The 24,779-nt window shown below is 44.2% G+C and overlaps 4 protein-coding genes across 4 annotated transcripts; all 4 read left to right on the plus strand.

The window, feature by feature from the left end:
• On the plus strand, positions 2,286–6,140 carry LOC8060448. The gene is made up of 3 exons (XM_002446954.2): positions 2,286–2,688; positions 3,461–3,574; positions 5,721–6,140. Exons 1-3 carry the CDS (start codon positions 2,644–2,646, stop codon positions 5,838–5,840), a joined length of 279 nt encoding a protein of 92 aa, XP_002446999.1. The 5' UTR covers positions 2,286–2,643; the 3' UTR covers positions 5,841–6,140.
• LOC8060449 (receptor-like protein kinase FERONIA) lies at positions 9,479–11,842 on the plus strand. The gene has a single exon (XM_002446955.2). It carries the CDS (start codon positions 9,852–9,854, stop codon positions 11,394–11,396), a length of 1,545 nt encoding a protein of 514 aa, XP_002447000.2. The 5' UTR covers positions 9,479–9,851; the 3' UTR covers positions 11,397–11,842.
• LOC8060450 (E3 ubiquitin-protein ligase ATL4) lies at positions 13,819–15,713 on the plus strand. Its single transcript, XM_002446956.2, has one exon. The coding sequence runs from the start codon at positions 14,188–14,190 to the stop codon at positions 15,382–15,384; it is 1,197 nt and encodes a 398-aa protein (XP_002447001.2). The 5' UTR covers positions 13,819–14,187; the 3' UTR covers positions 15,385–15,713.
• Positions 19,704–20,398, plus strand: LOC8060451 (pectinesterase inhibitor 12). Its single transcript, XM_002446957.2, has one exon. It carries the CDS (start codon positions 19,749–19,751, stop codon positions 20,313–20,315), a length of 567 nt encoding a protein of 188 aa, XP_002447002.1. The 5' UTR covers positions 19,704–19,748; the 3' UTR covers positions 20,316–20,398.

Consider the following 24,779-nt stretch of genomic DNA (forward strand, 5'->3'; position numbering starts at 1 on the left):
CATGTAATGAGCATGTTCTCTCCTTCCTAAATTATGGGTTGTTTTGGCTTTTTAGATACATAGTTTTTATTACACAGTAGATATAGGTAAAAAAAAAAACTTCTAGGAAAGTAAAAAAAGAGTAGCATGGAAGGGATAATTCTTACCGGGTGCTGTTCGTTTGCTTGTTCTATGGGCATATACAGTATACCACCTATTTGTCGCTGCTTGGAACAGGATAACTTTTACACAATTTTTTTTAAACATGGTACATATGCAAGCTTATTACTATGAATGCACGCATACACTGTTCGGCTGCCACTCATTCACAGCTAGCCAGGGAGCAAAACACTGTACAAAAAACAAAAGCAGCCGCACGCATGGACACCCTATAATAGATAAGAGCAAGGCTAATAATACAGTGAGGTAATAACTTTATGAATTTTTACACCTTATCTCTCAACCTACCCATACAGATGATCATATCTTCACAATTAATACATGATCTACTTATCTTTCTCTTAGAGTTTTTTATGTCTAAGTCAGCGTTTCTCTTTTCTCTTCTTCTCTCTCTCATTAAGCTTGCTTAGCGTTTCTCTTTTCTCTTCTTCCCTCTCTCTCATTCAACTTGCTTACCCTTTATTATACTTGCTCTAAGAGAGGGTTGACCTTAAGATTTAGGTGGCACAAGGCAAAAAGTCTTTAACACTATCCATTCCTGACCAATACTCCTTCCGTCCAAAAAACAGGCATCGTTTTAGCCTCTGAGATGCTGACCAAGGAGCACCAAAGCCACACCTGTGTTTATTTTGTTCCGTATTATTTCTTTAAGGAACATGAACTATTTTTTCAATAGTTGGTCAAAGTTAGGAGGTTCTAATCATAATCATCTTTTATCAACCGGGGCTCTGGTGTTTTGCTGGCAATATGGATCACAAGTAACGATGTTGTCTTTGATAAAGGTCACCCAAAACTTTTTTGTAGGTTTTTCAGGGGGACACACTGGTTACGGTTTTGGACTTTGTTACAACGCTCGGATGATGACAAGGAATGGATTATTGACGTTTGCAAGCTACTAGAATCGAGAACCATAAAGTTCTTCACATAGATGATCCTTCATTTACCGTCTTGAGCTTTAGTTCTGAACCTGTAATAAGTTTTTAATTATGGTTGTGCTACTATAATAAGTTTGGACTCATGTTTCTTCTTTGTAGAACAAGGCTGAAGCCACAAATTTTCCATTATCTAAAAAAAATTCAACGATGCTGATGCCCTTGCAGGCTCGCACTTTGCTGCAATGAATTCGATGAGAATAGAATATGGCCTTGTCTAGATGCATCTAAAATTCTAAAAGTTTACAAAATTTCATAGGAGTTTCGTGCGTATTTAATATAGGGACACATCAGCAAAGAAGGAATCTTTGCATGAAATAGGGAGGACGCACTGTTTCAAGAGCCTTAGTAACCGGGTGAAACGAAGTGAAACAAGCACTAAGGCATTTCATTTCATCCCCTGATCCCGTGCGAGAGCCGCGCCATCAGGCAGAGGAGGACAGGCGCCGGAGCATATGGTCTGATCGTTTGTGTACAAATGGCTACATGGCCATCGGAGCATAGGATCTGATCTCTTCACAACAATTAATGCTTTAGTTTGTTTTGGAAATGATGAGATGAAACATAATATTGTGGAGTATAGTTTCATCAATTATTTCATCCTGTGAAAGTTGATGTAGCGTTTTGGAAACTGTGAAGTGAAACAAACACTGAAACTAGCCTAATACTAACAAGAAAAACATGATGCAAGATTATAAGAGGGGTTAAGTGCTAAGAGAGCAGTGACTCGCTGACTAAGTTTAAGCATGCTCAAGCGTTTCTAATCCCTTAAGAGTTCTATGATGTAATAGATATTACAATTTTGATCTTAAATTGAAAAAATAAAGAAGAGAGTGGAGAGCAATTGAGAAAGAGCAAATGAATACATAAGTTTTTGTCTATCTCCACTCTTTCCTTTTTTTAGGAAATGTGTGAGGAAATTTTTTTATAATTTCCTCTAATAGGGTTTGTATTTTTAAAAATATTTTTAGAGAAATTATTATGTCACAATGTTATGTGATTGAGTCCTGGTAACATTAGTATGATCCCTAACATATATTATTTTAAATATATATATATATATTAATTATATAGGTGCTAATTTGTCAAAAGATGTTAGAAAAAATAGAAGTTGCTCAAAAAAATTGAAAAAGAAAAGAGAAAAAAATTGTATGGGCTGGCCCACCAAACCCACGCCCCGCCGGCTCCTTGCAGCGCAGCGCTGACGCTCATCTTCCTCGCATCAGGCTCGGTCCCTCAGCGCAGATCTTCTGCTCCTTCCCCCACTCGCGCTCAGGCTCGGTCCCAAGGATCGGATCTTCCGCGCGTCGGCGGCTCCCCCTCGGCGGCGTCCAGCGACGGAGGGGCAGTCCCAGGCTCGGCGGCGGCGGCGGCGACTCCCCCCACCTTCTCTCGCCAGTCGCCTCGCGCCCTCGCCTGCGTCCTCCGCGCACCGTCCGACGACCCTGCGTACGCACCTCCCTCTCCCCTCCCGCCTCTGCTGTTCCCGTGGGAGCCCGGTCAGCTGCCCAGGGTGGCCGGGCCTTGGCTCCGCCGGTGAGATAGATTAAGAATGGCTGCGCGGAGCAGTTCTATGCCCCCCGAGGATGACTACGAGGTACGTTCCAGGTCTTTCCTCTCTTCCAGGCTGTTGCTCTGTTTCCCCACTTAATAGACACATGCACGGACTTATTGCGCAACCAGAAATTGCTAGATGGTGGATGAACAAGTGACCTATTTAACTACTATATATAGGGCAAGATATTTAGGTAGTAAATTAGAATTGGAGTGTCTTTTGTTGTTGGATGAGTTCACCTTTAGTTTTTACTTGTACTTGGGTAGATTTCTCGATTGATGACTTGACTTACAGATTCCAGGGATATAATTGTTCTGAGAAAGTTTAGTAGCTTTGTGCTGTTTTTGGTGTTATTAGGTTGAATGGAAACAAAAAATCAATTGTCAGCATATTTTTTGGTGATAGTGCAAGCTTTAATGCGTAGGGTACTAGAGCTGGATATGTAGAATTGTATTTCGCAAAAAATAAGAAATATATAGCAGTATAATACATAGTCCCTCCATTCCAAATTGTAAGTCGTTCGGGCTTCTAGAGATACATGGCTGCTTTTACTATGTATCTAGGTACATAGCAGATGCTATGTATCTCCATAAGCCAGAACGACTTACAATTTGCATTGAAGGGAGTATTTGTTTTTACATTGGACTATGACTACATCATGATGTTGAATCATGTGGCAGCAGAATAATGGTGTTTTCCAGAGGATGCAAATGCCATCCACAGTAACATAGCATTTTTTTTGTCAGATCCATATAGGTCTAAGTTTACTCTTAGTTGAGATTGTATGTGCTCTTATAGTGTTGATGTGATGCAGACTGAACAAAAGAAGCAAGCTGCTGCAGATGTTCTTTTTCACTATTCACAATTTGTTATGGTCTGCATTGGTGAGGATGTTCGCCCTACTGATCTCAGGTTGCATCTTATGAAGGTATATTTATATCTGTTATAATCAAGGATTTAAGGTTGACCTTTGTGATTCCTCTATCTTGTGAATTTATCATATGCTTTTCTTTTGCTGAGAATTTTTTTTCTTGAACACACAGGAGAACTGTGTATCATTGCATTAAAAAGAAAAAGGGGACCCTTACAAAACATCACACACCCAAAAGGAAACTACAAATCACCTTCGCGCCAGTAAAAGAAAAGGATACAACTGCAACCTTAAAAAACACATGCACCTTACTGAGACGACTGGGTGAAAAGGTAAAAAATACCTTTAGTCCCAGCCAAACTGCACAACTGTAGCTGCTCACTAGAAGCAATAAGGCTCTAGCCAAACAAGGAGGTACACCATAAAAAACACATCTATTGTGGTGATTCCAAATGGTCCAAGCCCCAAGAACCACAAGGGAGTCGAGGCCTTTATGCAGTTGTCCTCCAACAGAAGAATAATCTTCTCCCACCAATCATCAAATAACCTTCTCCAATCCGAGGGGCAAGGATCTGTAGGCCTACTCTGTGGAATAATCTGAACCAAAAATCTCTGTGGCAAAGACACAAGAAAGGAAAAGGTGGTTTATGGATTCCTCAGCTTGATCACAGTGAGGACACCTCTCTGGATGGGGGAGCCCTCGCCTTGCTATTCGACGTCCAACACCTGTCATGAGCTACCAGCCACATGAAGAAAAGAATTGTTCCCCTTGTAGATCAATGCTTTGTTCTTGTTAGTTTCCTTCTTATTTATCGTTTGCATGGCTATGTGCTGGTCCCAGTATGCTTTATGTGTCTAGATACTAAAATTGAGAGGTGCCTCTACATATTTAGTGAGAAAAAGGGTAAGTGATAACAATGGTTGCTCGGTTAATTCAAGAAAATGTTAAAAGTATCCCCAAAATCAGTCATTTACGTTTTATAAAACGTTCTACTTTATCTTCTTGTCATGTGTGCACCTCCTCTCTGTATTTTTTGGTTGTTCATAGACAGGTCTCAATTTGTACAAAAAGCTGTACTACATCAATTGAACATACGAAGAAGTTTTTTAGTATTCCCGCTGTTCCCTCCATCCCCATCCTAAGCAGTGGGAACTGTTGAATATAACCATTGTTTTAACATACTTGTTGCAACCATAAAATCAATTGGCTATTCTAAGTTGAGAGGTCAAAGTATAAATACATATAACATCCACTTAATCTTGTTTGGTGAGCTATAAAGAGGGGTTTGAGGAGTTGGATTTATTTTGAACCTACATGACAAGCTTGGTGAGCCTTAATTTATTTTGTTTTTCTATCGTACAGATTCTTGCCTGATTCAGTTTTTTCTATGGAACATTTTGCTACTTTGAGTTGTTGGGACCATATCAGTTGCTTTTGTGTTGTTTCACTATCAGCAAATGATTTACCTCTTATCAGATCCCTTCCATTCTTGTCAGTTGGTTTTGTTGCTTGTTTGGGGGACCTGAGGCAATTAGCTGATTTGTCTACTGACCTAACTTTTCCAAACCCAAGTTATGATTTATACTTTGGGTTAATAATAGTTAGCAGTAAGCCAGTAAGTCAACATATACAGATTGAGTCTTAAAAAGGAATAAGAAAAGGAACTATTTGCTAGCAAAACTCTGAGATGATGACCTTATTCATGCTTCAGTGCAAAATGTGAGGTTCATGTCATTAGGGTCAGCACCAGTGCCGAACATGCTTGTGGCACACTGTCTAGTAATTTAAGCTTCCAGTCCATTTAAACATAGTTGGGACGAGTCAGAAATTAAAACTGTCTGGTGCTATTGTCAAATTTGTGTGCCTTTTTTTAAGAAAAAGAATACAGAAGTTCCTCAGCTTCTGGTGCATAAGGTGAGGTGCATGTCAGTAGTCAGCGCATCAGTGACCAACTCATTGTGTAAACTGCATGATTGGTTTGGGGGTTCCAAGTTGCATGGGTTTTAGTTGGCGTAATGACTATATAGATTGATATGCAATTTGATTGGGTAAACAATAAGGTTCGACTATGAGTTGTTTCTTTTCTCTCTTCTTTTTCCTATATTCTATAATGCAGTTTTGTCATTTTGTTCTTGATACATGCTGTGATCCATAAGGCTCATAGAATGATAACATACATCATTTGCATTCTCTTTTCTGTAGGAAGTTTCAGGAATGCCCACTTCTCTGAAGGAGCCTCAACAGGCTGCTTCCTCACCGGCTTCTAGTGGCGAACCGTCTTCCTCTGGAATGATGAAAGGCGACAAGAATGAAATCTCCTAAGCTTCATAAATCATTATCCAACTCAGGTCTTCTGCTGTTCCTTATGCGCTGAGAAGATTGTATCGTTCGGAACTTCAGATGATGAGGCCTACTTGCATTATAGGAATGTAAATATGTTAGGAACACTGTTCATAGCTGTCTGCTGTTCTGCTGCTTTAGCTTCTTTCGTGACAGCCTGCTTCATGTTTGAATCCATTTTTATTCAGGGGGCAGTAACGTAAATATTGTTGTATTTTTCCTTTTTAAAAAAAATGCAAATGCTGCATATAAAGATGGCAGGTGAATATTGTGTTTTGAATAGTCACGTTTGCTTGAACTGTTGCTATGGCGAGGGCTAATTGTTAGCTGTGCTAAAAGTTAGATGGGACTGATTGGATCTTTAGGTAATAGTTGTGTACGTACTAGATACCTAGCAACTGGCCATAATACCCTTGTCTTTATCCTCATTAGGGATGAAAATGGATCGGATACAAACGGATATCATCGATATCATATTTGTTTTCATATTTCATGTCGAATTCGGATTCGAATACGGATAATGTCAATCATGTCGGATAAGATACGATTGGATGTCGAGATTATAAATATACAATTTAAGTATTTAGATACGGATACAGTATCGGATGTTGAATATTCGGACTCGGATACGGACAGATCTAAATCCCTCTAAACGAATATGGTCGGAAAATATCTGTACCGTTTTCATCCCTAATCCTCATGCTGGACTAGAGGCAACGGGTACCCGAAACCTTTACCTTACTAGGGCATGCAAAGACAAAGATAGGAAAGTTGACTAGGGTCTTGTTTAGATCCGAAAAGTATTTGGATTTTGACACTTTAGCACTTTTGTTTTTATTTGACAAACATTATCTAATTATGAAGTAACTAGGCTTAAAAGATTCATCTCACAATTTACAGATAAACCGTGTAATTAGTTTTTGTTTTTAACTATATTTAATGCTTCATGCATGTACCACAAGATTCGATGTGACGGGGAATCTTGAAAAAATTTTAGTTTTTAGGGTGAACTAAACAAGGCCTAGAACAAGAGATGATCCTAGAGGTTTAAGAGATGATCCTAGAGGCTTTTCTCTGTATGCCATTAAAAAAGATAGTTTTTTCAATATGCTATTAAAAAGTAGAGTGAACCTTTATATCATGGCGTGTATCTCTTTTGCCTAACATGTCATTCCGTCCATCTCTACTTCTAACGGTGTTAAATTGTGGTGGAAAATATCTAAACTACCTCAGGTCAGCTAGCGTAAGTCTACGTGATTTTTAATCTTGGCCGCAGATGAAAAAAACGGTACTGGTTCATTGCCAGTGCCAGTACGAGCGTATTTATAAAGTATTATCGAATTTATTTTTCTAAAGAAAAATGGTTCATGCTTCACGCTGAGGTCATCATCCTAGCAAGCGATAATGTGATGTAGCATGTACATGCTCAACATGTACTATCTACACCATCTAATAATGCTTTAAGATTCGTGCATTTTACTCTCCCACTGCTACTTCACACTTCTCCACTGCTGCTTCACATTACTGATTTGGATTGCACACATCTCAATGCAATGTTGAACGGTGAGGATAGCAGATGTTGAACATGTATGCACCAAAAAACTGTGTTCTCCTAGCAAGCCAGAGTTTCCTCCGTTGCTCGCTCTAGATCGGCGGCGGCTTCCACCACTGGCCTCCGTTGCTCGCGTAGAAAATGTCCAACTTTTTAGTGTCATGGTGCTCCTGACGTGTGGGCCCGGCTTGAGAAAATGTCCAAAATACCCTTACCAAATTTTTTGGGAACTAAACAAGGCCTAACTAATCACTCCAAAGCAAACCTTTCCTACGCTACTCTAGTACCGATGGTTTCTTCTACAACTAATCACACAACTACTAGAGACAAGCTAAGCAACTACATCTAGTGAGCTAAACTACTCAAGGCGGCTAAACTACTCTGCTCACTAGGAGAGCTAATACTACAACTACACAAGGATTAATATGAATGTAAAGCACAAGTGTAGAGAATTCAAACCAACGAGGAAAAGTGACACAAAATTTACCCTAAGGTTTTGTTGCTTGCTGACAACCTACTCCACCGCTTCACAAGCCTCATGAGCACTCAAGCTTGGCCCTAAGAATGTGGGCACTTGTGTGGAAGCCGGTGGATCACCAAAATACTCTCCAAGCCTCTTAATTCCAATAGAGTTACTCTTCATGAATATCTCATGGGGATGAGCACAAAGACCTTCAAAGCCATCCCCCCCCCCCCCCCCCCCCGCATAATCTCCAATAACACCAAATCATCTAGGTGGTGGCAACAATCAAGAGAATAAGATCTATAACAACAGTGATCTACTAGTGCCACTAGATGCAAATTAAACTCTCAAGTGTTTTAGTGCGGAGAGGATTCATGTGTTTTTAGTAGCAACTTTAGTATTAAATGGTAGTGACTCTCTTTGATTTTTGCTCCATGTAACAACTTCAATGTATTATTCAGTAGCAACTTCGTTGATAAATCTCCTAGCATGTATTACATATAAATTGCTACTAAAATAAAAAATTTTGAAACATTTTGCAAGTGGGATCTAGTTTTGTTCACCTGGTCATGTAAAACACATTGATGCAAACAAAATCGAAAATAGGTAAATCATTCAAAAGTTGTACCAATTTAAAATAAATGTTTTCATTTCTATTAATTTGTGTCAGCCTCTTGATGTCTTGCATGTTGTGTCTTCAACTTTACTCCATTTTAACTTATTTTCGTGGGAGATTTGGACACGTGCTGACTGGACATCGGTAGTTTGCTTGCCTGCCAACGGATGGTTGGGTCATTTCGAAAATAAAAAGGTGTGGACAGGTGTAGAGGAGCCGGTCAGGCGAGGTGAGGTGGATCGCGCCCTCGGCTATAGTGCGATGGGTCGCGGCTTACCGTGGTCCAAATTTTTAACAACTCAGCCATGCTCTAGTTTTGATCATCATCAAATTTTTTATTTGGTACACTAGAGTAGTATATAAGAGTTGCGAGCCAAACAGATCCTATTTAAACCTTGTTTGAATGCGTATATATTCATCTCAATTATAATTAAATTAAATTTTATTCTATCCAAACAAGCCCTTAAACTATCATGCATGTTCAGCTGCCATGTTGTGCTCAAATGATCGTGCATTCGTGCGATGGTAGCTGGATGCCGGGTTAGCGACCTTTTGTGCGGTGCCTTACAGTTCATCTCCAGCACCTGAGCACGACTCGTTTTTGTCACCGTCTGACTTGGTCGCGGATTCCGTTCCACCGAACTGCGGCTGTAGACTTCAAGTAAAGACATGACTATCGCACAATCTCGACGACTTTAGTAAATCAAATTAAATTAGAATCCGGAGCCTAGTTCCACAATGTAGCTGATGCTGGTGGTGGTGCCACTCCGCGTCGTGACACAGTGAGCAAACCCGCACCATAGTAGCCTGGGAATGAGAACACCCACATTCCTATTTCTATGTTTCATGTTCTAAAAAACATGTTTTAGAAACATAAAATCCGTTCTCACATTATAAAATAATACCCCCCCCCCCCACCCACCCACCCAAATTCTCATTCATATATATGTTGTTCCAGGAACGGAGACGGAAACATGGCCACCGGCACAAGCCAGCATCGCCGCAAAGAAAAAGCGTGTGGAATCAATGGTCTCGGCCACTAGCTTATTTATCTTCCCCGCTGAAGCGTTGATGCACCACACACACACACACACACACACACACACACACCAACCGAGCAAGAACGCACGCGCCTCCGATCCCATGAGATTCTGAGCGTGTGCCATCCAGTCTCCTCACCACTCATGCATGGAGCAATCCATGAAGAGCAAGTGAGAATCTCTCCTGCCGTGGTTGATGCAAAACTACTGCTCCTGTGATCTGGGCCTTCGTAAAAGGACTAGCTTCTCAAAAATTTGAGTGCGCGCGCGCGCATTTGACAGTTGACGCCACCCTAAGCTCAGATCAGCTACCACCCACATCATGGCCTCCGCAGCAGCTTTGCTTCTTCCACGCCTCTTCTTGCTGACCCTCGTCATGTCGCTCGTTGCCGTCGCGGCGAGCGACGACAACTGCACGGCCGCCGGACAGATCCGCGTAAACTGCGGCGCGTCCGTCTCGGCAACTGACTCGGACGGCCGGGCGTGGGACGGCGACGCCGCCTCCAAGTTCGCGCCGTCCGTGGGCGGCGTCGCGGCCGGCGCGTCCTACAAGGACCCGTCTCTCCCGTCCCCTGTCCCGTACATGACGGCGCGCGTGTTCGACTCCAGCTACACCTACTCCTTCCCCACGCGCCCCGGCAGCCCCCGGCGCGTGTTCCTCCGCCTCTTCTTCTACCCGTCCGCCTACGGCGACCGCGCCGCTGGCGACGCCTTGTTCGGCGTCACGGCGGGCGGCGTCACGCTCCTGCGCGACTTCAACGCGTCCCAGACCGCGTTCGCGCTCGACCAAGCCTACCTCGTGCGCGAGTTCTCCCTGAACATCAGCGGTGCCCGCCTCGACGTCACCTTCGCCCCATCATCATCCTCCAACGGCTACTACGCGTTCGTGAACGGCATCGAGATCGTGCCCACGCCGGGCGACATGGTCATCACGAAGCCCGTGCCGACGTTCGCCAACGGCGGGCTCCCGGACCCGATGCCGATCCGCGCCGACACGGCCTTCCAGACCATGTACCGGCTCAACGTCGGCGGCACGGCCGTGTCCCCTGGCGACGACTCTGGGCTCCTGTACCGCTCGTGGGACGACGACTCGCCTTACATATTCGGCGCGGCCTTCGGCGTGAGCTACGGCAAGGACAGCAACGTGACCATCCAGTACACGGCGTCCGTGCCGGCGTACGTCGCGCCGGAGAGCGTGTACGCGTCGGCGAGGTCCATGGGCCCGAGCGCGCACATCAACCTCAACTACAACCTCACGTGGATCCTCCCCGTCGACGCCGGGTTCTACTACATGCTGCGGTTCCACTTCTGCGAGATCCAGTACCCGATCACGAGGCTGAACCAGCGAGTGTTCGACATCTACATCAACAACCAGACGGCGCAGTCGCAAATGGACGTGATCGCTTGGGGCGGTGGCATCGGCAGACCGGTGCGCACCGACTACCTCGTCGTGACGGCGCCCGCAGGTGCCGGGCAGACGGACCTGTGGGTCGCCCTGCACCCGGACGTGAGCACCAGGCCGGAGTACTACGACGCGATCCTGAACGGTCTCGAGGTATTCAAGCTCCAGACGTACGACACCGACAGCCTCGCCGGCCCCGACTCGCCGCCGATCCCTCGGCCGGTGGACGACGGTGGTCACGCGGGCGCGGGCGCGGACGCGGCGCGATCCAAGAGGACTGGATGGGCCGCGGCCGCCGGTGGCCTCGCTGCGGTGCTGGTGGGCTGCGTCTTCATGTGGGCTACCGTGTGCAGGCGGAAGGGGAAGGCCGGATCGGGTGTTGTCCACGTGCCTGAGCCGACACCGGCTCCTGTGCTCGATGGCCCAACTGAAACGTATGTTTTCTTCGGCACGGACCAGAAATGATCGTGGCCCAAACTGTCACTAACTAGGCCGCTTCAGTAAGGCCCATATAGAAGGAAGATACGTTTGGAGCCCAAATTTTCGTCTCTGTTCCCTGTTCTTCAGCCTCATCTCCGGTGTGTGACGTACGTGCGAGTGCGCCGCCGGACGGACACAGATGTTTCGGGGTTAGGTTGCCGCTGCTTTTGGGCTCGTGTTGGTGAACAACAAGTTGCTAACAAATCTGGGCGTTTCCGCTTGGGATTCCTCGTCACGGAGTACGCACTTCCGCCAGAAATTCGTGGTGGACCAACCGAAATGGAAGCTTGGAAGGGTGTTTTCCGTGTGGATCCAGGCAAGAAAAGCCCGTGTCTCGCGACAGCATTCCCGGGGTGATGTCAATGTCACGGGGAAATCAGGTCACTTGCGGCACCATCACGGAGATCGCATGGTGTCATCGGTGGGCAACCCATGTTTAGACACGTCTGTCTGGTTGGATTTTCTCCCAGCAGGAGTTTTCAGGTAGCTTGTTATGCTGTAAGTTGCATCATTGGCTGCCCCGAACTGATTACACGTCAGTAGCAGTCCGTGGCACGTCGTCAGGTAATCAACATCTGTGCCAAGTCTAATGAGATTTAGTAGGTGGATGCAACCATTGCGGGGCGGTGTCTTGTAGTATTACTAGATTGATGCTCGTGTCAGTAAGTTCATCCATTTTTACCAGATGTGATTTGCAAGTTACCTGCAACAAAAGGTGAATGCTCTGCGACAAGGAGACCCTGACAGGACGGTTCAAGTGCAATTTTGGTGGCGCCACCGCGACAGTTGGAGAGCTACTACTCAATTCGAATGTTTCAGGGCCTGGCATCACCATCATCACTCATGAGAGCGGACTCCAGTAAGATCGATCGAAAAAGGGTAGTAGTAGTAGAAAAGAATTGGCCGGACTTGTGCACAAGTGCATCGCATGCTCATCATAACTGAGGCGGCAAAAAGGCAGCGCCATGAGGCAGGAATTCATCACCAAAGCGCCGGACCTTTACACCCCTCCCCCCAATTCGGCTCTCCGATCCATTCCACCTGTAGCCACGAAGATGGAGATGCATGAGATCGGAGAGAAACCCGACCCAGCGCATGCTAAGTGTGCAAGCCAAGCAATCCTTTTTCCCGATTCCTTTGCTTTGGATTAAAAGGCACGGGCCTCTTGATCTTTCGCGCACTAACGAAAGACACCTTCGCCTTGTCATTGTGAGCTTGTGCTCCGTACTGGACTACTGGGGACAAATTCTTAGCAGTTTGCACTAAGGTCTTGTTTAGTTATACGCGAAATTCAAAAATTTTTCAAGATTTTTCCGTCGTATCAAATCTTGCAGCATATACATGAAGCATTAAATATAGATTAAAAATAACTAATTGTATATTTTACCTATAATTACAAGACAGATGGTTTGAACCTAGTTAGTTTGAACGATAATTATTAAATATAAATGAAAGTGTTATAGTAGTTGAAAACTTTTCACAAAGGAATTAAACAAGGCGTAAGAACAGAGGCATACGGCTGTAGCAGACCGTGAGTCATCAGTAACTCTGAAACTGGTTAGCTTGCTTCCAGAACGAGAATACTACCTGGTTAACAAATCTCCAACAGGGCTGGCTGCTTAATAGTACCAACAGTCTGACATCCCAGACCATGCAAAGCAGTTTTGGTTCCTTTTGACGCCTATCAATTGTCAACTACCAGTACTGCTAATCTACTGATTACTGATCAGTACAAAAAATCAATACTCCTCTCATCTGCACGGCCTATGTACATGTGCTACCCCCGGTGGATCCAAGTGACTAAATGCAGAGCTAATCATGGATCTCCGACTCATTTCTAGAAATGACACACGCGCATCTGTCATGATGTAGAGTCACCTCCATGGTTCCATCGTTTTCCTTCTCTCCCTCTAGCTCTAGGTCAGAGACGTTCTTGCAATTGTCAGATGATGGCACGTCATTACTCATCATAAGGATGCAAGTGGCCCACGAATTGCGACGTGTTTTTTTTTGGTTACAGAGTTATATACTTATATTGCAGACGCAAACGAATATTTGGTAGCAGCATTACAGCATGTGTAGTGTACGATACTAAGTCGACAATACGCGCGAGCACGCGGTGGCGCATTACGCTACCTATTGGTACGTCTCCGGATCCGACGGCTTTTATAGCTAGGCTTCCACTAATGCTGTAGTTTGGTGGAATACAGTAGGAAGTAGCACAGCATCTACGGTGCGATAGGTACGTGCAGCCGTAATGCTGTCGATCTGATCGATTGTTTAGCGATGGATTCGGTCGGATTGATGGCTCCATGTACTGCAATCAATGCTCGTCGGTCACTGCGGCACTCCATCTCCGTCGATGCATGGATGGATGTGCTATATCATTCATTAGTTCCCTGGGAAGGATTATACTCCAGGAGTAGGAGTACTTGTCAAGAAAGAGCAGAGATCAGTTTTACTCAATTACACAATCAGTGTAGCTGTGCAGCTGTGGAGTGCAGACGTGGATTGGTTTACACGGCTGACTGAGTGACCTGACCTCCTCCGCCATTCGGGCAGCTTGGGATCGGAGTGACTGACCGCGCTGAGCTGAGCACACCCGGCAAGGCGGCAACCACTATTACTCCCGCGCCCGCGCCGGCCTCTGTTTCCGCACCGTGCCACGCACTCCAAAGATCCGCGCGAATAAAAGCCGCGGCACCCCTGTCCCGGCCGGGTCTCGCGGTGAAACCCATCGTCCCTATCCAGGCAGCGGCAGCTAGCCTCGCTCGCCATGTCCTCCTCCTCCTCCTCCTCCTCCTCCCTGTCTCTACAGCCGCCTCCCGCCGGTGCAATCGGCGGCACTTCCCCCTACTCCGCGTCCACGTCTTTCCTCCCCTCGTTCATGATCATCGCCGCGCTGCTCGCCTTCGTGTTCCTCGCCTCCGTCTCCATCCACCTCCTGCTCCGCTTCCTCTCCGACCGCTCCTCCTCGTCGTCGTCGTCTGGACCTCCGCTCCCGCGGACCCACCGCGACGAAGCGGGCTCGGCGGGGAGTACGATGGACGCGTCGTCCGCGGCGAGGCCTGCCGCTACCGCGGCTGCTCCAGCCGACGCAGCGAAGAAGGAGGCGGCGGCGGGCGACGACGAGAAGCAGCGGCTGATCGACTCGCTGCCGCTGTTCACGATGGCGTCGTCGCTGGCGGCGCTCCCCAAGAGCTCGCCCGACTGCGCCGTCTGCCTGTCGCCGTTCACGCCCGACGCCGAGCTGCGGCTGCTGCCCGCGTGCCGCCACGCGTTCCACGCCGCGTGCGTCGACGCCTGGCTGCGCACCACGCCGTCCTGCCCGCTCTGCCGCGCCGCCGTCGTCGCGTTCCCGCACCCCTCGCTCTCCGCCATGCTCGCCGCCGCGCAGCAGCAGCGGCCGGCGTCGCCGAGGACCAGGGACCCGCGGTCCGGGTCGAGCTTCCTCGTCGAGATGGGCACCGTCAGCAGCAGCCGCGGCTCGCCCGTGGCGGCCGGCGGCGGTGGCGGGGACAGGAACAGGAACAGCCGCACCTACTCGCTCGGCTCTTTCGACTACCAAATCGACGAGGAGGTGGAAGCCGTGGTGTCCCGCGTCGCGCGCATCACCGCGAGGGAATCCAGCACCGTCAAGGAGGAGATGGAGAAGCCTTCGGGTGAAGAGGTGTCGGCACGGCCGCCGGCGCCGGCGCCGTCTCCGCCGCCTCCAGGCGAGACGGTGGCCGAGGCGGCGGGCTCCTCGCGCGGGTGGCTGCGGGAGTACGTGGACCGGCTGGCGTCGTCCGCCTACACGTTGTCGGAGCGGTGGAGCTCCCGCTGGAGCCAGGGGCAGAGCCAGCAGCAGCGGCAGGAAGAGCCGTGGCTGTGGGACACGGAGGCCGCGGACATGTCGGCGGCGCCGGGGTCCGACGAGGAGGAGGAGGAGACGGCGTTCATGGTGATGTACCGCTGGATCGCCGGGGTGTAAACGTAGTCGAGTTGAGGTGATCCAAATGTTTTGGAACCTTCTGTTGACTGTGATGCATGGCATAGTAGGCGTAAGCAAGCAGCAGTGAGAGTATCAGCACATATTAGATCATGGGTATCCTCGGAGTTCGCATTTTGGAACGCCGAGGAGATAAGAAGACGCCAAGAAAAACGGATACGAGGATGTGCTTGCATGTTAGCTACTGTAGCATAAACTGTAGGAGATAAGTTACTTTTCTGTGGTTCGTTGCATTTTCACCCTCCAAGGATGTCTGGATGTGGCTGTCATCTGTCTTACACTCTGAGTGTGGACCGTTCGGTTTGTCACAACTCACAACGTGTCAGTTACACACACTCGCTCGCAAGTGCCAGCAAGGACTGCACAGCTGGTTTACTAGACTGGGAAGTCTCGAACACAGCGAACCCATGCCATGCGTATCGAGCTGAGGAAAGAAAAACAATCCAAATCCTTTGTCGATTATGCAGGCTTTCCTTGATAGTTTGCAGACGCAGAGACGTTTGGTTGAAAGCAAAGATTGATACTCGGCAGAGTATCAGGCGTATCTACCGTGTAGTATCGCAATCAAGCCCGCTGAACTTGGAACAGGAAGAGGCAACGCACTGACAGAGAGTGATCAGGCCGGCCGGAGTGTGTGAGTGTGACTCACGCGACGCCATTTTTGCACTGGTACGGATCTGCGCAATTCATGCCAATTCCCAGGTGAGTCCAGCTCATTCAGACACGAGACGAGAGCCGCTTGCCGCCACGCGAATGAGCGGCGGCGGCACCATTGAAAGCAGAGCTGGAGCTGAACGCCCTCAGCCATTTCCCGTGCAGTGCAGCTAGCGGAGCGGCGCGCGGCCTGGGGCCGAAGGCATCGCCGCGCGCCGGCGACGGTCCAGCTGTCCAAGTCCAACACGCCGAAGTCCTGTGGCCGGCGGTGCCCCTGCCATGAGCACGGCAGGCAGCAGTGGATGTGGTTTGGTCACCAACTGTACCCATCCACGAGGGGAGCTGATCGGTGAGGGATCATGACGAGGGCGGCGCGCGGCGCGCCCCTGCAAACCGTGGTCAAAGCCACGACCACGACACGGGCGTTGCGCTTTTGGCAGCGACGCAACGACCAGCGCCCCCCCGCCTGCAGTATGGTTTGGTGCAACGATTCCGGCGGAGCCCTTGTCACTCGCTAGTACTACTAGTTTTTTCACGCTCCACCGTCGTGTTTAGCTTACCAATACCATTTTGGTAGGCGGGAGAGCAGAGCACTAGACCAGCACAGCAGCATGCACAACTGCTCCGTACAAGATTTTGTTGGTCTGACCACTAATCCGACATTGGTACAGGTAGTTAGTACTGGAGCTAGCAAGTGGCGAAAACTGACGTGTCCAAAAACAGGCGTTTCACCAGCTCCGGCCCCCGGGGTCCGCCGGGGCGCGCTACGCCCTGGAACCCGCCGGAGAGCAGCCGACGACAGGCCGCCGGCAGGAGCGGGCACTCGTTCAGTTTCTTGCGGACTTATGGGTGTGGCAACTGGCAGCTAAAACGGCACAAGGAGCAGCATCGGCAACGCTTTTTTCCTGCCGTGTCTACGGAAATCGTCGACGGCGAGAAACGGTGCCACCTGCGGGCCACCGCCGCCCGTACCGCAATAACGTCGCACGCACGTTCCGGCTCGCTGGATGCGCGTTAGTTCCACAGACGGACTAGGGTTGAAGCCCATTTTTCCGAGAGGAAGTTGAAGCCCGCCTAGCAAGTTCATTATGGGCCTATCTAGTGATCTGACTGTTTTGAGAAAAAAAAAGAGTACACATTACCTCCTTGAACTATTGCGAAAGTTCACCTTTTCTCCTAAACTCTAAAACCATATAAAACACCTCCCTCAACTTTTAAAACCCTTCGGCTTACCTCCCTGGCCCTATTATAAACAACAATTTTGTCTTTTTTTTAATTTATTTTGGCTAAATATTTGAAAATCATAATAAATTACAGAAAAATTATAAAATAGAAAATCTAATTTTTTGAACTCTACATGAGTAAATCTACATAATAAATATATAATATAGTATGCTTTAGTACCAAATTTTTACTATAGCTTTAGATCTATGTTTTTCTGTAATTAAATGAAATAATCATAGTTGCAGTTTCTATGATCCAATTGTGATGAAATTTTTATGGTGGACTAATATTGTATGTTTAAATAGTAGTAAAAATTTCATACTCATTGGATTATGTATAGCTTAGCTATATATTTTATTTAGGTTTGTTCTTGTTAAATATTAATAAATCTATAACTAAGCTATACATGATTCAATGAGTATGAAAATTTTAATACAGTTTAATCATGCAATAATTATCTCATCATAAAAATTTTATCACAACTGGGCCATAGAAACTGCTTCTATAAATTATTTTAATTAATTATAGAACAACATAGATCTAAAGCCATAATAAAAACTTTGTACTAAAGCATACTATATTATATAGCACTATGTAGATATACTCATGTATAGTCCAACAAAATTATATTTTTAATTTATAATTTTTCTACGATTTACTATAATTTTTTAAAAATTCAGCTAAAAGAAAAAAGATAAAGATAAAATTGCCTTCAAAATAGCTTGTAATAGGACAAGGGAGGTAAGACGAACGGTTTTAAAAATTGAACGAGTTGTTTTGCTCGGTTTTAGAGTTTAGAGAGAAAAAATGAATTTTTATGAAAATTGAGAGAGGCAATGTGGATTTTTTTCAAAAAAAATATATATATAAATCACGCGGCGTTGCCGCGTTACCGGGCCATCTTGCCATGTGTGAGGCTGTAGAGACAAATCTGAGTCTCTTTGAGTATTTCAATTATTAGCTCAACACGATCTAGAACTGTCTTTGTGCAAGCAACCTGCTAGGCAAAGTGTGTTATTCTGATTTCAGAAAACAACAATATAGTGTGCAATTCTGGGGGGTTTCACAAAATCAAAAGCAAGGTTTATCACAGAGAAAACGTGGGCGCATACAAATGGGTGCTTTCTTCAAACTCTTTGTTGGATTCTAGAGAGAACAAAAAAATGCGTCCACATCTTCCTGTTAGGATCAAAAGCTAGTGAATATTACTTAATGTAGCATATTGTTGGCTCACGGAATGAATTTTTGTGGCAGTACATTAAGGGCATGTTATTTCCAAAACAGCTTCATGGGTGAAGCTGTTTTTCCCCTTCTTTCACAAAGACATAAGTTGGGATGAAGCTGAAAAAAAAGTAGCTTATTGTAGCTCTCTTTCTCATTTCTCTCTCAACTACTCCCTCCATACCAGGTTTAAGTGACGTTCTGGGTACCCATTCAAATTTTGCTAAGCATGTCGTTTTGGCGTCTGAAGGAGTCCGACGGACTAGAATGCCCCTGGTCGGCTTCCGCAAACTTCGCTTCATCTCGGTCCCGCAACCGCAATGGACGCAACGCACGCAAGCAACTTCGGTTGAGCAAAAAAAGCGCAGGACCCTGACCTCGCCCACGCGCACCGAAAACCAGGCCCTAGTAACCAATAGAGAAGAGAATCTTTCATGTTTATGAGACACCTTCGGCTCTATTTAATAAGGGCAAAGTCGGAAGATTAGCCCCTAATTAATGACTCCTTGGTAAGCACAATCATGTCCTAAACGTCATCTAATCCTGGTATGGAGGGAGTATGCATGAAGTAGTTGGTGAAGCTATTTTGTCAAACACTTTTCTCAAAACAGCTCAACTTCATCTAAAAAGTCACTCATAAAGCTATTTTCTAAAAAACAGCTTTTACGAGTGAAGTTGAGCTGTGCCAAACAAGCCCTAATTAGTTCCATCATCCAACAATCTAATCCATTTGTAGCAGGGATTGCTAGTACTAATAGTTTGCTAACTAATAGCTAATAACTACTAACTATTAGCTAGCTAATTATTAGCAGGGATTGTTTAGATCCAACTGCTAGTACATTGCTAATTTGTAACAGGGATTGCTAGTACTAATAGTGGCAGTACCAAACCTGTCAGTGGAACTAAATTTTATAATAGTCCTCAAGCTAATAGTTGGTCTATTAGCAGGTTGGTTTGAAATTACTAGTGCTAATTTAGACCCTATTTAGATCATAGAGCTAATAGTTAGCTGCTAATAATTAGCTCAATTGGACCCAAACAAGTTTGGGCTAGCTAATAGTTAGCTAGCAGGATTGGGATCTAAAGAAACTAATTACTAGCAACTAAATATTAGCTCCATAGATCCAAAGAGGACATTATAATCATCTTTATATAACTATCTACACGCTCGTTACTTTGCCAGAAGCTCCAACACACCTGAACTTTCAAAAAGCTTTAGGGAATCGAACCAAGGAAAGTAGGAAACCATGAAGCTCCTGCAAGCTACTGTCTCCCTGGTCTTCCTCCTCGCCTGTTCCACGTCCAACGCTTCTGTCTTACATGACGCCTGCCAGTCCTTCGCCGCTATCCGACACAAGGATGCCGACTACAACTACTGCGTCAGGTTCTTCCAGGCCGACAAGGAGAGCGCCACCGCAGACCACCGTGGCCTCGCCGTCATCGGAGCCAAGCTCATCGAGGCAACCGCTAAGAGCACCGGCTCTCTCATCGCCACCATGCTGACCTCGGAGAAGGATAAGGAGAAACTCGGTTGCCTCGTCGCGTGCGGCAAGGGTTACTTGGACGCCATGGACGAGATCGGCAAGGCGGCGAAGGGCATCGTCTCGAGAAAGGATGGGGGCGTAGAGGACGCGGTGACGGCACTCGGCGGGGCGCTGGACGCGCCCTTGGACTGCGAGGATGGGTTCCAGAAGCTTCACAAGCCGTCGCCACTCGCTGCGGAGGATGCCAGGTTCCGCAAGGAGGCGTCCATCACCCTGTTTGTAACGGGGACGTTACTTCCCCAAATCAACAGCTCTAAGTTAGGGATCTAGAGTCTTTTGGAAGATCAATAAAATTAATTACTAGTATATGAGATTTTGTAAGGTTGGAAACTGGTATCAATCAATAAACTCGCAGTCTCATGTCCACAAATTTCTTCCCGCAACTGCTCTCGATTACGCTGGTGCTTACGAAAAAGAAAGCCAAGGCTAAAACACTGTTGGGTGATTTATCGTGAAAAAAAATATTGTTTATAATTATAAGACATACGGATGGGGTGGTTCTGATATGACGATTTTAGAACGTGTTTGGAGGTCCCGACTGGTTCTGGCTCCGTCATCGTTGCAGTACTATTGTGGTACTATAGCAGAGCTCCAAAGTCCGGATAACGCCGAGTGCGGGTTTCACCTTTCCTCTCCCAGCAGCCCCTTTCTCCCTCCGCCACCGTCGGTCCCCTGTCCTCCTCGGCGTCCTCGCCGGCGGCAGGACAGGTGGGCCGGCCCCCTCCCTTCATTTTCTATTCCCCTCTTTCTCCTCCTTATAAGATTCTCTAGTCAAATAAAGCCTTGGAGAAAGATGGAGAAGAAGCCGGCCAACCAGACATCACTGCCGCCCCCGACCCCATCCGCGCCGCCGCCGAAGGAGCTCATCCTGCCCACGCCTTAAAAGATGAGGTTGTGAAGAAAGATTTGATAGCCCATCTAAAGTAGATACTTGAGTTAGAACTCTGTTAAATTAAGTTTTTTATGAGAAAAATAAGTTTATTATTCTAGCACAAAAAGGAAATAGAATAATAAAACTATTTAAGTCTCGTTGGAGATGTTCTTAGAAACCAACATACCCTAAACTTACGAAAATAGAATGGATGTGTTGGAGCTCTTGAGCAATCGATCTATCTCGGTATGGTCACCCCCGCTCCGGATTCATGAGTCTTCCAGGTTTTACAAACTCTGGCCTTGTTTAGTTCACCTCAAAAACTAAAATTTTTCGCTGTCACATCGAATCTTACGGCATATGTATGAAGCATTAGACGAAAACAAAAAATAATTACACAGTCTGCCTATAAATCGTGAGATGAATCTTTTAAGCTTAGTTAGTCTATGATTAGACAATAATTTCCAAATAAAAACAAAAATACTACAGTACCCAAAACCAAAAAAATTTCAGAACTAAACAAGACCTCTATCACCAAGGTCTTGTTTGGATATACGTGCATCTATCTCATGTTAGAATATGTTAGAATAAATTTAGTTACTATAATTCACTTTAACAAACATAAATTGAGTTGAATATATAGGACATCCAAATTAAACAAGACAGATCTGGGTTGCGCCGTCATCTGGGGGAGTGCTACAGTCCGCCCATTCGGACAGAAATCTCCGTCCGATAAATTTTCGCGCCTCGTTTTTTTCTTCGCGTGGGATCCGTGTTGTTTCCCGTTCCCGCCCACCTGCCCAGCCCCGGAGAGTCTTCATGCTCAGGAAAGAGGTTTTTAATATTTTATTCATTAATTGATTTGCGTGCATATCATTTTCTACCGGCTAAAAAAATGTTATAACTACTAAACTGAATATCTAAATATAATTCTGATTACACCATTATATTTCTTACAATAAATCCATCAAAATAAGACTTCACATGAATATATTTAGATATAGTTTTATTAGTGAACATTTGTTCTCTAAAAATAGTATATTTTTTTAAGGCTTTGTTTAGTTTCCAACCCAAAAAGTTTTCACCAGTCATATCGAATGTTTAGGCCTTGTTTAGTTCACTCCAAAAACTAAAAACTTTTCAAGATTCTCCGTCACATTAAATCTTGTGTCACATGCATGAAGCACTAAATATAGGCAAAAATAAAAACTAATTGCACAGTTTATCTGTAAATCGTGGGATGAATCTTTTAAGTCTAGTTACTCCATGATTGGACAATGTTTATCAAATAAAAACGAAAGTGCTATAGTCGCGAAAACCAAAAGATTTTTAGAACTAAATAAGGCCTAATGCATGCATGGAGTATGAAATATAGATAAAAAATAAACTAATTACACAGTTTAGTTGGAAATCACGAGACGAATCTTTTAAGCCTAGTTAGTCCATGATTAGCCTCAGCAACCTATATGTGCTAATGATAGATTAATTAGGCTTAATAAATTCGTCTTGCAGTTTCTAGCTGAGCTATGTAATTAGTTTTTTATTAGTATCCGAACACCCTTCCGACATCCTACGGAACATCTGATGTGACACCTAAATTTTTTTTCTCCAACTAAACAAGGCCTTATTATACTACTAGAACAATGTTCCAAATTCACAATAAAAATGTTTAGTATTCCAATTTTAGGTTCATGAAATTGTTATTATAATAAACATAAAATAAACACATAATATAAATAAAACATAATAAAATCTGGAGTAAAGTATAGAGAAAATATAAAAACATGTAATAGAGAAAAAAATTAAATAATAATATCGCATATATATTATCTGAACATCACTAAATACATCATAGAACATTACATGTGTACTAAGTGAACATCACTCAATACACCATTGAACATTACTAAATATATTATAGAATATCGATATATATTACACGAACATCACTAAATACATCATAGAACACCACATGTGTATTAAGTGAACATCACTAAAAACACCAGAGAATATCACATGTATATTACGTGAAGATCACTATATATATAATAGAACAAACGTGTACTAAGTGAAAATCACTAAATACACTGTAGAATATCACTAAAATACATTATAAAACATCGCATATATATTACGTGAACATCACTAAATACATCATAGAACATCACATATATATTATACGAACATTGAAAAAAAACACCATAGAACATCATCATGTATACCGTGAGAACATTAAAAACACCACCTGTATAACACGTGAACATAAAAAAATATAACGCATTACTTGTATACTACATAACTATAAAAACAACATAGAACATAAAAAATCATTACAGAACATCATATCTATGTTATATGAACATAGCATATCAAAAATATAACGTAAAAAGATAAGTAAAGTAAAAAAATAAAAAAGTTTGCTGAAAACAATAAATGATAAAAAGAAATATAAAAAATAATAAAATATAAATAAACAAAATAATAAGTTATAGTAACTATTTATTTATATACTACATGAACATTATAGCATATCATATAATACAGAAATGAAAAGAGAAACCATGAAAAAAATGGTTAATTAGCTATGATAAAATAGAAAAAAAATTAAAATTTAAAACTCTATAGAGAAAATATAAAGGAAAGAAAAACAAAAAAGAACAAAATATAAAAATAAAATGAAACAAACAAAATAATTAATTATAATAAAACCACAAAAGAAGTAAAATAGAAACATAAAAATGAAAAGAATAAAGAAAAATCACATGAAACAAAAAAACAAATTAAATCGTGAAAAATAGTAAGAAAAAGGAAAGCAAATAAAAGATAGAAGAAAAAAGAAAAAGAAGAATAAAATAAAAATATAAAAACAAAAGGAATAATGAAAAAGTCACACAAAAACAAAAGAAATAAAAATAAAAATAAAAGGGTAACAATAAAAGGAAAAAGAAAAAAGAAAATAAAATGAAATGAAAGGAATAAAAAAGAAAACAAAAAGAGAAACTTACGTACCTGGATCATTGCTTGCACCATGGGCCGTCGCTTCCGTCTCTGGGACTTGCGCGGGAAACAGGAACTGGCGGCCTGAGACTTGCGCGGGAAACATCGGCAGGTTGCTCCCGTCCGATCGTTTCGGACGGGAAGATTCCCGCGTCATCTGCTACCAGTGCTGGGGTCTGAGCCGGCCTTTACGAGGACCGCGCACAACCTAGGCAACTCACCAAAGCGTCACCCGTGGCCCGGTGTGCGAGCACGGGCAACGCCGAGTCGCTGGCGAAGCGGACTTTTTTTTTTTTTTTACCTTCATAGGCTGCTGCCTGTTCTTTTGGGCCAAAAGTTCCAGATCGTGGGCTTCTAGGTATGTACGTATATTAGGCTATTTGTTCCTAAAAAAGGTATGTTAGGCTATTTGGATTCGAGATCCACATGTCCATATTGATATTCACTTATCCAGGCTTTTCTATATTTTGTACTCTTAAAATTAGGCAAAGTACAACTTTGAACCTCTAAGAGTCTAAGTTGTACGTCAGTTTGATTTGGAACCCTGAAATCAGGTAACAAACACTCTCTAAGTCTCTGCCTATCCAAATTAGATAAATTTGGTTTCTCTGATCGGTTTCAAATATAGTTTTTAATTTTCTAAATAATAAAATCTTGTTTAATCTTTAAAGTTTTATAAATATTTTTAAAATCAGAAAAAATGAAACTAGTTCTAGTTTTTTCAATAATAATTATCTATCCATTGTTGTTCTATTAGAGTTCTTTGTATTTTATTGTTTTAAATAAATAATGAGCACAACTACAAGGAGTAAACCAATAATAGAAATAAACTAGTTCCAAATAACTATATATATCATGATAGTTAG

The sequence above is a fragment of the Sorghum bicolor genome, chromosome 6, assembly GCF_000003195.3.
Source record: "Sorghum bicolor cultivar BTx623 chromosome 6, Sorghum_bicolor_NCBIv3, whole genome shotgun sequence".
In the NCBI taxonomy this organism is placed as follows: Eukaryota; Viridiplantae; Streptophyta; class Magnoliopsida; order Poales; family Poaceae; genus Sorghum; species Sorghum bicolor.

Bases quoted from the DNA above. Each gene is read 5' to 3' on its own strand.
- LOC8060448 (XM_002446954.2), top strand. From the start codon at position 2,644: ATGGCTGCGCGGAGCAGTTCTATGCCCCCCGAGGATGACTACGAG. The intron at 2,689-3,460 runs GTACGTTCCAGG...GATGTGATGCAG, and splicing joins CCCCCGAGGATGACTACGAG to ACTGAACAAAAGAAGCAAGC. The intron at 3,575-5,720 runs GTATATTTATAT...TCTTTTCTGTAG, and splicing joins TCAGGTTGCATCTTATGAAG to GAAGTTTCAGGAATGCCCAC.
- LOC8060449 (XM_002446955.2), top strand. From the start codon at position 9,852: ATGGCCTCCGCAGCAGCTTTGCTTCTTCCACGCCTCTTCTTGCTGACC.
- LOC8060450 (XM_002446956.2), top strand. From the start codon at position 14,188: ATGTCCTCCTCCTCCTCCTCCTCCTCCTCCCTGTCTCTACAGCCGCCT.
- LOC8060451 (XM_002446957.2), top strand. From the start codon at position 19,749: ATGAAGCTCCTGCAAGCTACTGTCTCCCTGGTCTTCCTCCTCGCCTGT.